Source organism: Notolepis coatsorum (assembly GCF_963971535.1).
Source record: "Notolepis coatsorum genome assembly, chromosome: 2".
In the NCBI taxonomy this organism is placed as follows: domain Eukaryota; kingdom Metazoa; phylum Chordata; class Actinopteri; order Aulopiformes; family Paralepididae; genus Notolepis; species Notolepis coatsorum.
The window spans coordinates 163,057,306-163,074,552 of NC_140166.1; the positions used below are offsets into that span (position 1 = coordinate 163,057,306).

The 17,247-nt window shown below is 50.8% G+C and overlaps 1 protein-coding gene across 1 annotated transcript in view; it reads left to right on the forward strand.

Moving 5' to 3' along the window:
* The window catches only part of LOC311223958 (1-phosphatidylinositol 4,5-bisphosphate phosphodiesterase gamma-1-like), a 135,669-nt gene that overhangs the window by 108,503 nt on the left and 9,919 nt on the right, over window positions 1-17,247 (forward strand). The window contains 3 exon segments of the mRNA XM_084308734.1: window positions 36-197; window positions 840-928; window positions 3,616-3,800. Of these exon segments, the coding sequence (XP_084164860.1) occupies window positions 36-197; window positions 840-928; window positions 3,616-3,800 (436 nt within the window).

Below are 17,247 nucleotides of genomic sequence, written 5' to 3' on the forward strand. Positions count from 1 at the left end.
AGGGCCTGACTGTAGGTGTGATCTCTCGCCTCCAGCTGACAACGGTCTGAACCCGGTGTGGGTGCAGAGGCAGTTTGTGTTCGACGTCCACAACCCATCGTCCTCCTTCCTGCGCTTCACCGTCTACGAGGAGGACATGTTCAGCGACCCCAACTTCCTGGCTCAGGCCACCTTGCCTGTACGCTGCCTTCGAACAGGTGGGTGTGTGTGTGTGTGTGTGCGTGTGTGTGCGTGCGTGCGTGCGTGCCAGCGTGCGTGCGTGTGTGTCTGATACCGAATGTCTACCCTCTACTCATTGGCCTGTACAAAGCATGAAGGCGCTCAGGCTGGAACTGTTGAAAAAGCGAGGCGCACCCTCCACCACCCTACCTAGCAAGCAGGCTACCTAGCAAGCAGGCTACCTAGCAAGCAGGATACCTAGCAAGCAGGATACCTAGGAAGCAGGCTACCTAGCAAGCAGGCTACCTAGCAAGCAGGATACCTAGGAAGCAGGCTACCTAGCAAGCAGGCTACCTAGCAAGCAGGCTACCTAGCAAGCAGGCTACCTAGCAAGCAGGCTACCTAGCAAGCAGGATACCTAGCAAGCAGGCTACCTAGCAAGCAGGCTACCTAGCAAGCAGGCTAGCTAGCAAGCAGGATACCTACAGTAGCAAGCAGGATACCTACAGTAGCAAGCAGGCTACCTAGCAAGCAGGCTACCTAGCAAGCAGGATATATAGCAAGCAGGATATCTAGCAAGCCGGCTACAGTACCTAGGAAGCAGGCTACCTAGCGACTATTGCCATGCTATACTGTAGAAAAAACTTTTCTGAAGTGTGACCTTTATGTTCTTTTAACAGGCTATAGGAGTGTCCCTCTGAAAAACAGCTACAGTGAGGAACTGGAGTTGTCCTCTCTTCTGATCCACATTGAGACTGTCAATGCAAAGGTATACTACATCTCTCTCTCTCTCTCTCTCTCTCTCTCTCTCTCTCTCTCTCTCTCTCTCTCTCTCTCTCTCTCTCTCTCTCTCTCTCTCTCTCTCTCTCTCTCTCACACACACACACACACACACACACACACACACACACACACACACACACACAGACACACACACACACACACACACACACACACACACACACACACACACACACACACACACACACACACACACACACACACACACACACACACACACACACACCAGGGCTCGAGACTAACGATGTCCCGTCGTCCCGGGGACGATCAAATATTGATTTGGGACCAACAGAAATCTTTTTTGGGACGCAAACGGGACGGAGAGGATTTAATTTTTTTCACAGGAAATGTCAATTAGCCGACTGTCAGTGCGCGCATATATATATATGAATTATTCTACGTTAATAAAACATACCTGGTGATACCTGGTGAACTACAGTTTGCTGTAACCATTATGATATGTGTGTAGTGTTCTGATAACGACGGCTGCAGCGGGAGCTGTCTCATGCTGGATTTGCGAATAGCATGCAGCTGCAGAGCCGCAGAGCCAGGGGCGCTTTCAGGTCCGGTCACAGGCCCGCTCAACAGCGCCCCCCACCCAACGGCTGAATTGCCAATGGCTGAATTGGAGTATTGCACAGTGAAGAAGGATAACTTATTCAGTTAGATTTGATTTGATCTTTATTTATCTCTAACATTTTCAACCATAAACACACACATTTGTAATAACAAAAAAAACTAAAACGAAATAAAATACAAATACATTTAAATATATTTTCCTATGGAAGGAATAATCAACATGGCTCCAATTGGTTGACTATAACAGCACCGTGACCAAATATCCCTATACTAGCACCTTGTTAAACACCTTTATATATATATATATATGTATATATATATATATATATATATATATATATATATATATATATATATATATATATATATATATATATATATATATATATATATATATTTATTTTTAATCATAATTATTCTTGTGAAATCTTTCCACCTGGGAGCCTTTTGACTAAATCAATTTATTCTCCCCTTCTCTGAATGGTGTTTCTTCAGTGGCGTCGCGTGGGTAAAATAACAGGGGAAGCCAGTCAAACTTTATTTTTATTTATTTAACAGATTGCAGAATGGGTACAATACAGTACGGCTCAATACACACAATTGTATAAGGGGATGCAGACCAGAGAAAGACGTTTGTCTTGTTTACATCAGGGTCATTAATACTGCTGGAGCATTGGTTCATTTTTGGTCAGATTCTTCCTTGCACGATTTTGCGCGCCGCGTGGGAGCAAATTCGAGACACATTCGGTTGCAAAAAGGTGTCCCACGGTCTCCTCTATGGCCGTGAATATTTTCACGCGGATCGGAATCACGGCGCGCCCGTGGGACACTTTTCCGTTTCGGCGAGTTTATTCCACGCTTTCGGCTTTCCTTTTCTAAGCATTTTCGGGGCTACATGTGAATGAGTAAAAGTTGCGGGACGCCCAGATGTTTCCACGATAGAAAGCTTGCGTGGATCCCATAATAGGCTCACTTAATACAGCGTTTTTAAAATCACGCAACATTTTCAGGGTCGCGAGCCGACCTTTTCCCCTCGTTTTCGATGATGGAAGTGATTTAGGAAAAGCTTCGGCATGCCGAGAGGTACCCGTGGATTTAATCTCGCAAGGATCGGGGCAATATTCGGCCCGTGGGAGCAGTCACGGGTTAATACAATTTTCAGAGTGCAGAGGGGAGGTGTGCAGAGGGGATGCCAGACTAATTATTCTGCTCACAGCCCCGTTTTAAACTTTTAAGGTGTGGCAGTCAGCTCGAATCTGATTGGCTAGTATCGGTTTTGGACTCTACATACATGAATCACATGGTTGAGGCTGGAGAAAGACACCTACCCCCTGCCTCTCCTCTAGCTGCAGTGTGCATAGTGAGTCTGACAGTGTGTTAGAGAGTGAGAAGGAGAAGAGGGAGACATTAAAAAAAAAAAAAAAAAAATTATAACACAGATGAAAAAGAATGTAAACTATATTAAAAAGAAATTATATATATATATATATATATATATATATATATATATATATATTTTTTTATTTTTTTTCATATTCATATTTGATATTAATTCATATTTTGATAGGGAGGCCTGGCTTCCGTTGGCTTCCATAAGGATTCGCCACTGTGTTTCTTATGGCAATAACAACTATAGACGACAAAACGAAAGTAAAGAAACGACATTTGGGGTGCTCCAGTAGCACACCATGTTACCGCGCTCGCGGGGGACTCCGTGCTGCGTCACGGATCTGGTTGACTCCGAGTTCGATTCCCGGACCCGCCGTCATTTGCCGAATGTCTCCCCCTGCTCTCTCTCCCGTTTCACCCTGCAACTGTCGGTCATGCTTGACCAGGAAAGCGATAAACGCTAAAAAATAAAAAAAAAAAAAAAAAAAAAACGACATTTGATTTTTGGGACGGTTACATTCACTTTGGGACGGTTAAAATTGTATTTCGGGACGGTTCTGGGACGGTGGTGAAAAAAGTTAGTCTGGAGCCCTGACACACACACACACACACCCTCTCTCATTCACTCATTCCACATATTAGAGAATTAACCCATCTGACCTCTCTCTCTCTCTCATTGTTTTCAAGGAGGAAGACGATGAGAACTTGTACACATCCATCCAGCGCCTGCGGGATCGAACCAGCGAGCTGTCCAACCAGGTGTCTGTTCTGGAGCGGTCGGGCTCGGCGGACCTCAGCTACCAGCAGAGTCTGGAGGAGCTGAGAGCCGCGCAGGACCAGCTCAGTGAGCTAGTGGAGGCTCGCAACCGCAGGTACACACATACACACACACACACACACACACACACACACACACACACACACACACACACACACACACACACACACACACACACACACACACACACACCACACACACGCACACACACACACACACAGCTAGTGGAGGCACGCAACCTCAGGTAGACTACACACACACACACACACACACACACACACACACACACACACACACACACACACACACACACACACACACACACACACACACAGCTAGTGGAGGCACGCAACCGCAGGTAGACTACACACACACACACACACACACACACACATACACAGAGAGATAGTGGAGGCACGCATGTACACTTATAGAGGGACAGAGGAGAGACATTGTAGTGTTACTTGACTCTCATTGGGGGAGATAGGTAAATTGGAAAAGGTTAATCTAGTCTTGACTTGAATTATTATAAGACGTTCTTATGTATATAGACTAAAAGAAAAATGTTCATCTAAAAAACAACAACAGACAATTATTCAGATGAAGAACCATATAAGTGTGTTTTATGTTTTCAGACGAACAATGTTTTCAAACTTTATTATTGTTACAAAGGATCAGATTAAACCGAATATATATATTTATTGATTGATATATATTGCATAGTATTTGTATATCGTTTGATATCCCTTGTATATTTCTTGTACATATACACGGAATATCCCTTTAGCCTAGTACGGACCATGATGTTTCGTTCTCCTATTGGACAGCGGTCCACAGGCGCCAGGGCCATGCCTCCAGAGTCAGGTTCAAGGCTACCGTCAGGACATGTCTGTACATGCCCGGCCTTGCCCAGGAATACGAGACAGAAATGAGGTTGGCACTAGATTGTTCGCCGTGCATATAAATATGGCGCAGGTGAATACAGAAGTAGAGTTACCCAATAAGTTGAAGCCTCACCCACGATACTCCGTGCGGTGAAGTATGGCCTGTTTGGCCCCAAATAGAGCATTGAGACCGCGTGCGAATTAATAACTGAATTGTCAGAGTTTGGCGCTGTACCGTCGAGTGCGACATATTTCTATTAAGTCAGTAATAGTCTATTTGTGTATAGTGTATCGTGCGGCTAAAGTTCTACAGTGACCAGCATCACCAACGCTTTCTCGTATCAGCTAGAGTGCTTATCCAGGCTGGGCTGCTTTCATGGCGCTTTCACCCGAGGAGACCTAGACGAGAACCGTGTGGACATGTACACTGGATTAATCTACCCGACGACTACATAGCCCTTTGCGGCTGGATTATATTTGTTTTGGTCCTGTGATTTATGGAGCGGAGAATCGCAGACGCCTACACGTGTGGGATTTACCCTGTGAGGAGCCACATCGAGTCTGCGCCTCAGAGAGCCTGAGGCCGGCTAGCTTTCTTCACTGTGGAGCTACAGTCTACGGAGAACAGCTGTATTCGTCTGTGGATCAAGAGACTATTGCACCGTCTCCTGTACTTGGAGTCTCCTTAGTCATCGTTGACCAGACTCTCTACTACCGACAGATCCTCTACCCCTGCTGGCTTACAACCGGGGGGACCCTTCCAGTATCTCCCGCTATATATTACTAGTGTACCATAGATATAATTCCCTAAGATTCAGGTTGTATAATTACCTCCTGCGTAACCAGAGAATGGACATTCATTATTGATTTGCCTACGCACATTCCTTTGCCTTATAAGCGCATCCAAAGTAAAATAGAGAAGTATATTATGTACCTTTTGCTGCAATAAATACTTGATTACACCTTTGTGTGGAACCGATTCATTGTGGGAAGTGTTCATCATATTTATATATCATGTACTGTATGGCCAGTAATTAAAGTACATAAAGCGGTAGTGGTTTAATGATACCATACTTATCAATACAGTCAGGGAATTGTACCCCTCAGTTACAATTGGTCCTTCGAGCCGGAGGGTAACTAGTGTAATATTAATATAGTGGTATTAATATTGACATGGCCTATGATGAACACTCCACAAAACGGTTCTCCTAAAGTAGATCGCCTGCAGCGTAGACGGCAGACACCTCAGTACTTAGAGGATTACGTTGCCAATATACTACCTAGCTTTCTACAGACGGTAAACGCGGAAAAAGTAGATAGTAAAATTATGTCCGACCCTATCGACCAGGCTACCCCGCCAATAGAGGCCCTAGTGGGTTCTAACGTAACTGACCAAGCTCACGGTAGGGACCAGGAGGGACCCGACATGACTTTACCCCCCGCCAAGACCGAAGAAGTAGTCCCCGGAGAGCTCCAGGATAAAGACAGCCCTCCAGGGATGGAACTCTACCCGCTACAAGAAGAGGAGAGCACCCCGGAGATAGATCTCCAGGACTCGCCACAGGAGAACAGATCTCCAACGAGTACTGCCAGGAGCGGATCACCTCAACCAGCGTCTTCTCCCAGCGAGGCGGACAAGATGCTGGCACAGGCATTCCTCGCCAGCCTAGCAGCCTCAACAGAGCGCGATCGACTCCAAGCACAGACGCTTAGTGAGCGTGAACATTCTTCCATGGAAAGAGAACGCCTTCAGGCGCAGCAACGGAGCGACGAAGATCGTATACGTCTAGAGATTAGACGCCTTCAGACGGAAGAGAATATGGTAAGGGACCGGGCCGAAGCCCAGCGCGCCGCCGCCGAAGCCCAGCGCGCCGCTGCCGGTGCCCAAAGAGAAGCAGAGCGCGACCTCGCTCTCACCAAGCGCGAAGCCGAGCGCGACCGATTACAAGCGCAGATAATGGAGCAGCTGATCACCAGGGCAACACCCCCTCCCTCCGCACGGGGTTCCAGGGCCTCGTCAAGACAAGGGTCAAGGGCACCCTCCCCTACCCGATCAAGCGACCCTGAGCCCGACCACCAGAGAGAGCCTATACCCCCCTCCGAACCCCTTCCCCGACCGGTCCAAGTGAGACCCAGCTACAAGGAAGAAACGGTCTACACCGCGGAGAGGCTAAATAGACGACTACAGGATCTAGAGGACCTGCCAGAGGAAGAAGAAGAGGGAGAGGAGGAGAGTCAAGCCCGACAGCAGCACAGTACTCCACAGGACCAGGAGGTCCAGTACAGCCCAGGCTCTACCCCCGCGGCTCTGCGCTACAGACCCCCGACTCAATTCACGGGTGAGCTTGACGCACGACCAGCCCCGAGGAACAGCACCTGGATACGCGGGCCATGGTACCCAGCAGGTACCAGCCCACCAAGAGGCGTAAGAGGAGACTCGCCTAGGAGACCTCTCTTCCAACGCTCACCGATGTGCCAGCCATCCATGGCATCATACATTGGCACACCGACGTTTCCGGACTTCACCCACGAGAACAGAGCACAGTACACGGAGCTACGAATGTGCTTAGAGACAATGATGTCCGATGTAGCTGATGAACCGTACAAGTATGCTATCCTACTGAAGCACCTCAAGGTGCCCCGAGCGCACAATATAGCGCTGGCCTATGCCACCTCTACTACCCCATACACAGCGGCTCTAGCAGCACTCGACCAAAGATATGGACGCATATGGGACTACGTAATACAAGAGATAAGGCATATTGACCGCCTACCCCCAGCCACAGACAATCGCTCACTAGATGACCTGTCTATCAAGGTACAATCCCTGGTAGGGATGCTGGGGGCGCAAAGAGAAAAGGGTATGCACGAACTGTACGCGAACTCTAATGTCGAGAGGATTTTAGAGAAGCTTCCGCCCGCCCGACAAGAGCGCTTCAGGCGGCAAAGAGACCACCGTGATCCTAACGGTCCCGAGCCATCCCTCCTAGACCTAGCCGACTTCCTGGCGAGAGAAGTCAACAGCCTACGGTTGGATACGTTCATGCGGAGCACCCCAAGCTCCAGAGAGGGACCTAGGAGAGCAAACGATGGCCGAAGATTGGTGACCGTCATGCACCAATCAGAATCAGTACCGAGCAGCAAGAACCACAGTACCCCCTCGATGAAAGAGAAGTGGAAGATGGTGTGCCCGTACTGCGAAAAGGAACACTGGTTGTCACAATGTGACACATTCAAGAAGATGACCGCCGACGAGGTGAGTCAATGGATAAAGTCCAACCGACGCTGTTACCGATGTGCGCGCAGTCACATGGCAGCCGATTGCCGCTTAAAGAAGAGGTGTAGTCGGTGTGACGGAGCCCACCTAGATGTCCTACACGACAGTAACAGAAGAAAGCCTGCACCCTCAAGCAGCACAAAGGCAAGTGTTATGTACATTGACCCCGCCAGCAGCGGGGGCGCCCGGGTGCTCTTAAAGGTGGTCCGCGTAACACTGAGTTACCAAGATAAGGTCATGGACACTTACGCCATCCTTGACGACGGGTCAGAGAAGACCCTTCTCCTCGCGTCCGCTGCGGCCCAGCTGGGGCTGCGGGGGAGCGAAAACCAGATGACGATTCGGACAATAAGAAGAGATCTAAAGACGATAAAGGGCGAGAATGTCTCCTTCACTATCGCAGCAAGCGGGCAGCCAGAGAGACGGTATAGGATTACTAACGCTTTCACCAGCCAAGAAATAGGCCTGTCGCAGTACACCTACCCCATCGCCAAGCTGATGGATAAATATGTGCACCTGCGTCAACTACCTATACCGCTCATAGACGGTGCCACCCCGACCCTGCTGATAGGCTCCGACCATGCAGACCTCATCGTCCCGATTGACCGGGTCCACACAGGGCCCAGAGGCTGTCCTGCAGCAGTCGAGACCCGCCTAGGATGGACATTACAAGGCCCCCTCACTAAGTCTCTTAACCGAACAGCAGCCACTAACTGCCTCCACTCCAGAGTGACAGAAGAAGACACCACCCTCCTACAGCATGTCGAGAGGCTATGGACACTAGAGACAATGCCCTTTAAGAACGAAAAGAAAGACATTCGTTCCAAGGAAGACATTTACGCTATAGCCCTCCTCGAGCAGGGGACAAAGAGAGTCAAAGTCAACGGAGTGATGAGATACGCAACTCCACTCCTGAGGCGAGAGGGTATGCCTACCTTCCACGCCCCAAAAGAAGCGACGGAGCGGTATCTATTGAACACAGAGCGGCGCCTAGCCAGAGACCCCGCTCAAGAGACTGTGTACCGCGCTGAGATTAACAAGCTAATCACAGCGGGACACATAAAGAAAATTGACATTAAAGAGGCCGATCAGACGACCGAATCATGGTACGTGCCGCACCACAAAGTCCACCACAACGGCAAGGATCGTATTGTGTTCAACTGCAGCTACCAGATCGGATCACAAAATCTGAATAAAGAGCTCTTGCCCGGCCCAACACTCGGCCCCTCTCTACTAGGCGTGTTACTACGTTTCCGCCAAGACAAGGTGGCCATCAGCGGCGACATCAAAGGGATGTTCCTGCAGGTGAGACTAGTGGAGGAGGACAAGCCCCTGCTGCGGTTCCTATGGAGAGAGAGGATCGGGGATGAGCAACCAGCCATCTATCAATGGGAAGTCCTCCCTTTCGGAACCACATGCAGCCCATGCTGTGCTACGTTTGCACTGCAAAAACACGTCGCAGAGGACCCAGCAGCTGATGAAGAGGTCCGACAAAGTGTAGGAAATAGTTTCTACGTGGACAACTGTCTGCAAAGCGTCTCGACGCCAGAAGAAGCCGAGGCCCTTCTACTCAAGCTCCGCGCCTCCCTGATCAAAGGCGGCTTTGATCTCAGGCAGTGGGCCAGCAGCGACCCGCAAGTATTGCGCAGCCTCTCCCCCGAGGACAAGGCAGCAAGCAGCGAGACCTGGATGGCGACCATCCCAGGAGAAGCCCAAGAAATGACATTAGGACTAGTCTGGCGCTTCAAAACAGACTCGCTCCATTATAAACACACACCCCTGACCAAGGAGCAGGTAAGGTCGACTGCACTACCGACCACCAGACGGAGTGTATACAGAACACTCGCCAGACAATATGACCCGTTGGGATGTATTCTACCTTACACCACCAGGGCAAAGATGATTGTAAGAGCGTTATGGGACAAGGACCAGGGCTGGGACGACCCCATACCCGAACACCTTGCATCCACATGGAGAGAGTGGGAGACGGAACTCAGCTCACTCCCAGGTGTCAACATACGCCGCAGCTACTTCCCACCCACAGTGAGGCCGGAGACGTGCCAGATGGACCTGCACGTCTTCAGCGACGCCTCCGAAGTAGCCTACGGTTCGGTGGCCTACTTGCGTGCCCGAGAGGAGGGAGGAGAAATACATACTGCTTTCATCCTGGCTCGCTCAAGAATAGCCCCACGAAAGCAACAATATCCTGCGTCTAGAGTTCTGCGCAGCCCTAGCAGGAGCGCAACTCGCCACGTTAATCCAACGTGAACTCACCATTCCGGTGCAAAGAACAATCTTGTGGTCAGACTCCACGACAGTACTCACATGGATCCGGTCTGATTCGTGCAGATACAAGGTCTTCGTGGGAGTCAGAGTCACAGAGATTCAAGATTTAACAGAAGTAGCAAGCTGGAGGTATGTGGACACAAAACACAACCCAGCTGACGTCATCACCCGGGGAATGTCCCTGGATGACCTCACCCGTCACAACCTATACAGTGACGGGCCAGAGTTCCTCAAGCTCCCGGAAGAAGAGTGGCCTACACCCACCCCACGGGAAGCGAGTAAAGAGGAGGCCGAAAACAAGAAATCTATGTTCTGTGGATTGAACACACTCGTCTCCACAGACCCCGACATAGACGATTGCCTCACCCTAGAGAGTGCGCAGCTAAAGACATTCCTGTGGCACCACCCAGAGGTTCAGCTCACTACTGACATTACAGCAGCTGACTACGAAGAAGCAGAACTTCTTCTACTACAACGAGCCCAGAGAGACTCGTTCCCCGATGAGCTAGACTGTCTACAGGGAGCAAAGCCCGTCCCATCAGACAGCAGACTGCTCCACCTAGCCCCAGAGAGCGACGCCCATGGTCTCATCAGAGTGGGTGGTCGTCTGCGGAGAGCTCCAGACTTACCGGATGACGTCAAGTACCCGATAGTCTTAAACAGCCGACACAAGGTCACAGAGCTGATCATAAAGAAATACGACGAGGATGTGCATCACGCCGGGGCAGAGAGAGTCTTCGCGGAGATCAGACGTCGTTATTGGATACTGCAAGGGAGAGAAGCAGTGCGGCGCTTCCAGCGAACCTGTCTAGACTGTCGTAAGTGGCGAGCGCAGCCCAGTATACCCCGGATGGCTGACCTACCTCCCTGTCGCCTCCGACTCGGCGACAAGCCTTTTCACTCCACCGGTATGGACTGTTTCGGCCCGCTGTATATAAAGAAAGGAAGAGGAACCGAGAAGCGGTGGGGTATTGTATTCAAATGCATGACCACCCGAGCGATGCATATAGAACTCCTTCCAACCATGAGCACAGACTCATTCCTTATGGCCTTCCGAAGATTCACATCGCGGAAAGGCAAACTGTCTATATTATTGTCTGATCACGGGACAAACTTCAAAGGCGGAGAAAGAGAGCTGAGAGAGAGCTTCCAAGCTATGGGCCCAGAACTTAAGACCCACCTCGCTCCATCCCAGATTGACTTCCAGTTTAATCCCCCGAACGCACCTCACTTCGGTGGAACTTGGGAACGAGAAGTACGTTCAATAAAGACAGCCCTGTACGCCGTGCTTGGGGCCCAGACCGTGGCGGAAGAAGTCCTAATGACAGTCCTCACGGAGATCGAGGGAGTATTGAACTCAAAGCCCCTCGGTTACGTCTCAAGTGATGTAGCAGATGTCGACCCAGTCACCCCCAACACACTCTTGATGGGGTGGCTGGACCCCGCGCTACCACAGACAATGTACAGGCCTGAAGAAGCGAACGGCCGAAGAATGTGGAGGTACAGTCAAGTATTGGCTGACAAGTTTTGGAACAGCTTCCTACTCCACTATCTACCGTCTCTACAGACCCGCCAGAAATGGGTGAAAGAGAGAGACAATTTGACAGAAGGAACAGTCGTCATGATTATCGACCAGTCACTACCCCGAGCTATGTGGCCGGCTGGCCGCGTAAGCAAAGTGATCACCGGTGCCGACGGAAAGGTCCGAGCAGCCGAAGTGCTCGTCCAAGGACGGATCTACACCCGACCCGTGGCGAGGCTAATAGAACTGCCAAGGCTCCCCGATACTATCGATGACGACCATGACCCCATGACTTTGTGAACTGCCCGACCCCTCACAACAGACATTGAGTAGTGGACAGTGCGGTTAATCTGTCTCTGCTTAGCTAATTAGGTGGGACTAATTAGGAGGCGGCTGTTACAAAGGATCAGATTAAACCGAATATATATATTTATTGATTGATATATATTGCATAGTATTTGTATATCGTTTGATATCCCTTGTATATTCCTTGTACATATACACGGAATATCCCTTTAGCCTAGTACGGACCATGATGTTTCGTTCTCCTATTGGACAGCGGTCCACAGGCGCCAGGGCCATGCCTCCAGAGTCAGGTTCAAGGCTACCGTCAGGACATGTCTGTACATGCCCGGCCTTGCCCAGGAATACGAGACAGAAATGAGGTTGGCACTAGATTGTTCGCCGTGCATATAAATATGGCGCAGGTGAATACAGAAGTAGAGTTACCCAATAAGTTGAAGCCTCACCCACGATACTCCGTGCGGTGAAGTATGGCCTGTTTGGCCCCAAATAGAGCATTGAGACCGCGTGCGAATTAATAACTGAATTGTCAGAGTTTGGCGCTGTACCGTCGAGTGCGACATATTTCTATTAAGTCAGTAATAGTCTATTTGTGTATAGTGTATCGTGCGGCTAAAGTTCTACAGTGACCAGCATCACCAACGCTTCCTCGTATCAGCTAGAGTGCTTATCCAGGCTGGGCTGCTTTCATGGCGCTTTCACCCGAGGAGACCTAGACGAGAACCGTGTGGACATGTACACTGGATTAATCTACCCGACGACTACATAGCCCTTTGCGGCTGGATTATATTTGTTTTGGTCCTGTGATTTATGGAGCGGAGAATCGCCGACGCCTACACGTGTGGGATTTACCCTGTGAGGAGCCACGTCGAGTCTGCGCCTCAGAGAGCCTGAGGCCGGCTAGCTTTCTTCACTGTGGAGCTACAGTCTACGGAGAACAGCTGTATTCGTCTGTGGATCAAGAGACTATTGCACCGTCTCCTGTACTTGGAGTCTCCTTAGTCATCGTTGACCAGACTCTCTACTACCGACAGATCCTCTACCCCTGCTGGCTTACAACCGGGGGGACCCTTCCAGTATCTCCCGCTATATATTACTAGTGTACCATAGATATAATTCCCTAAGATTCAGGTTGTATAATTACCTCCTGCGTAACCAGAGAATGGACATTCATTATTGATTTGCCTACGCACATTCCTTTGCCTTATAAGCGCATCCAAAGTAAAATAGAGAAGTATATTATGTACCTTTTGCTGCAATAAATACTTGATTACACCTTTGTGTGGAACCGATTCATTGTGGGAAGTGTTCATCATATTTATATATCATGTACTGTATGGCCAGTAATTAAAGTATATAAAGCGGTAGTGGTTTAATGATACCATACTTATCAATACAGTCAGGGAATTGTACCCCTCAGTTACAATTGGTCCTTCGAGCCGGAGGGTAACTAGTGTAATATTAATATAGTGGTATTAATATTGACATGGCCTATGATGAACACTCCACAAAACGGTTCTCCTAAAGTAGATCGCCCGCAGCGTAGACGGCAGACACCTCAGTACTTAGAGGATTACGTTGCCAATATACTACCTAGCTTTCTACAGACGGTAAACGCGGAAAAAGTAGATAGTAAAATTATGTCCGACCCTATCGACCAGGCTACCCCGCCAATAGAGGCCCTAGTGGGTTCTAACGTAACTGACCAAGCTCACGGTAGGGACCAGGAGGGACCCGACATGACTTTACCCCCCGCCAAGACCGAAGAAGTAGTCCCCGGAGAGCTCCAGGATAAAGACAGCCCTCCAGGGATGGAACTCTACCCGCTACAAGAAGAGGAGAGCACCCCGGAGATAGATCTCCAGGACTCGCCACAGGAGAACAGATCTCCAACGAGTACTGCCAGGAGCGGATCACCTCAACCAGCGTCTTCTCCCAGCGAGGCGGACAAGATGCTGGCACAGGCATTCCTCGCCAGCCTAGCAGCCTCAACAGAGCGCGATCGACTCCAAGCACAGACACTTAGTGAGCGCGAACATTCTTCCATGGAAAGAGAACGCCTTCAGGCGCAGCAACGGAGCGACGAAGATCGTATACGTCTAGAGATTAGACGCCTTCAGACGGAAGAGAATATGGTAAGGGACCGGGCCGAAGCCCAGCGCGCCGCCGCCGAAGCCCAGCGCGCCGCTGCCGGTGCCCAAAGAGAAGCAGAGCGCGACCTCGCTCTCACCAAGCGCGAAGCCGAGCGCGACCGATTACAAGCGCAGATAATGGAGCAGCTGATCACCAGGGCAACACCCCCTCCCTCCGCACGGGGTTCCAGGGCCTCGTCAAGACAAGGGTCAAGGGCACCCTCCCCTACCCGATCAAGCGACCCTGAGCCCGACCACCAGAGAGAGCCTATACCCCCCTCCGAACCCCTTCCCCGACCGGTCCAAGTGAGACCCAGCTACAAGGAAGAAACGGTCTACACCGCGGAGAGGCTAAATAGACGACTACAGGATCTAGAGGACCTGCCAGAGGAAGAAGAAGAGGGAGAGGAGGAGAGTCAAGCCCGACAGCAGCACAGTACTCCACAGGACCAGGAGGTCCAGTACAGCCCAGGCTCTACCCCCGCGGCTCTGCGCTACAGACCCCCGACTCAATTCACGGGTGAGCTTGACGCACGACCAGCCCCGAGGAACAGCACCTGGATACGCGGGCCATGGTACCCAGCAGGTACCAGCCCACCAAGAGGCATAAGAGGAGACTCGCCTAGGAGACCTCTCTTCCAACGCTCACCGATGTGCCAGCCATCCATGGCATCATACATTGGCACACCGACGTTTCCGGACTTCACCCACGAGAACAGAGCACAGTACACGGAGCTACGAATGTGCTTAGAGACAATGATGTCCGATGTAGCTGATGAACCGTACAAGTATGCTATCCTACTGAAGCACCTCAAGGTGCCCCGAGCGCACAATATAGCGCTGGCCTATGCCACCTCTACTACCCCATACACAGCGGCTCTAGCAGCACTCGACCAAAGATATGGACGCATATGGGACTACGTAATACAAGAGATAAGGCATATTGACCGCCTACCCCCAGCCACAGACAATCGCTCACTAGATGACCTGTCTATCAAGGTACAATCCCTGGTAGGGATGCTGGGGGCGCAAAGAGAAAAGGGTATGCACGAACTGTACGCGAACTCTAATGTCGAGAGGATTTTAGAGAAGCTTCCGCCCGCCCGACAAGAGCGCTTCAGGCGGCAAAGAGACCACCGTGATCCTAACGGTCCCGAGCCATCCCTCCTAGACCTAGCCGACTTCCTGGCGAGAGAAGTCAACAGCCTACGGTTGGATACGTTCATGCGGAGCACCCCAAGCTCCAGAGAGGGACCTAGGAGAGCAAACGATGGCAGAAGATTGGTGACCGTCATGCACCAATCAGAATCAGTACCGAGCAGCAAGAACCACAGTACCCCCTCGATGAAAGAGAAGTGGAAGATGGTGTGCCCGTACTGCGAAAAGGAACACTGGTTGTCACAATGTGACACATTCAAGAAGATGACCGCCGACGAGGTGAGTCAATGGATAAAGTCCAACCGACGCTGTTACCGATGTGCGCGCAGTCACATGGCAGCCGATTGCCGCTTAAAGAAGAGGTGTAGTCGGTGTGACGGAGCCCACCTAGATGTCCTACACGACAGTAACAGAAGAAAGCCTGCACCCTCAAGCAGCACAAAGGCAAGTGTTATGTACATTGACCCCGCCAGCAGCGGGGGCGCCCGGGTGCTCTTAAAGGTGGTCCGCGTAACACTGAGTTACCAAGATAAGGTCATGGACACTTACGCCGTCCTTGACGACGGGTCAGAGAAGACCCTTCTCCTCGCGTCCGCTGCGGCCCAGCTGGGGCTGCGGGGGAGCGAAAACCAGATGACGATTCGGACAATAAGAAGAGATCTAAAGACGATAAAGGGCGAGAATGTCTCCTTCACTATCGCAGCAAGCGGGCAGCCAGAGAGACGGTATAGGATTACTAACGCTTTCACCAGCCAAGAAATAGGCCTGTCGCAGTACACCTACCCCATCGCCAAGCTGATGGATAAATATGTGCACCTGCGTCAACTACCTATACCGCTCATAGACGGTGCCACCCCGACCCTGCTGATAGGCTCCGACCATGCAGACCTCATCGTCCCGATTGACCGGGTCCACACAGGGCCCAGAGGCTGTCCTGCAGCAGTCGAGACCCGCCTAGGATGGACATTACAAGGCCCCCTCACTAAGTCTCTTAACCGAACAGCAGCCACTAACTGCCTCCACTCCAGAGTGACAGAAGAAGACACCACCCTCCTACAGCATGTCGAGAGGCTATGGACACTAGAGACAATGCCCTTTAAGAACGAAAAGAAAGACATTCGTTCCAAGGAAGACATTTACGCTATAGCCCTCCTCGAGCAGGGGACAAAGAGAGTCAAAGTCAACGGAGTGATGAGATACGCAACTCCACTCCTGAGGCGAGAGGGTATGCCTACCTTCCACGCCCCAAAAGAAGCGACGGAGCGGTATCTATTGAACACAGAGCGGCGCCTAGCCAGAGACCCCGCTCAAGAGACTGTGTACCGCGCTGAGATTAACAAGCTAATCACAGCGGGACACATAAAGAAAATTGACATTAAAGAGGCCGATCAGACGACCGAATCATGGTACGTGCCGCACCACAAAGTCCACCACAACGGCAAGGATCGTATTGTGTTCAACTGCAGCTACCAGATCGGATCACAAAATCTGAATAAAGAGCTCTTGCCCGGCCCAACACTCGGCCCCTCTCTACTAGGCGTGTTACTACGTTTCCGCCAAGACAAGGTGGCCATCAGCGGCGACATCAAAGGGATGTTCCTGCAGGTGAGACTAGTGGAGGAGGACAAGCCCCTGCTGCGGTTCCTATGGAGAGAGAGGATCGGGGATGAGCAACCAGCCATCTATCAATGGGAAGTCCTCCCTTTCGGAACCACATGCAGCCCATGCTGTGCTACGTTTGCACTGCAAAAACACGTCGCAGAGGACCCAGCAGCTGATGAAGAGGTCCGACAAAGTGTAGGAAATAGTTTCTACGTGGACAACTGTCTGCAAAGCGTCTCGACGCCAGAAGAAGCCGAGGCCCTTCTACTCAAGCTCCGCGCCTCCCTGATCAAAGGCGGCTTTGATCTCAGGCAGTGGGCCAGCAGCGACCCGCAAATATTGCGCAGCCTCTCCCCCGAGGACAAGGCAGCAAGCAG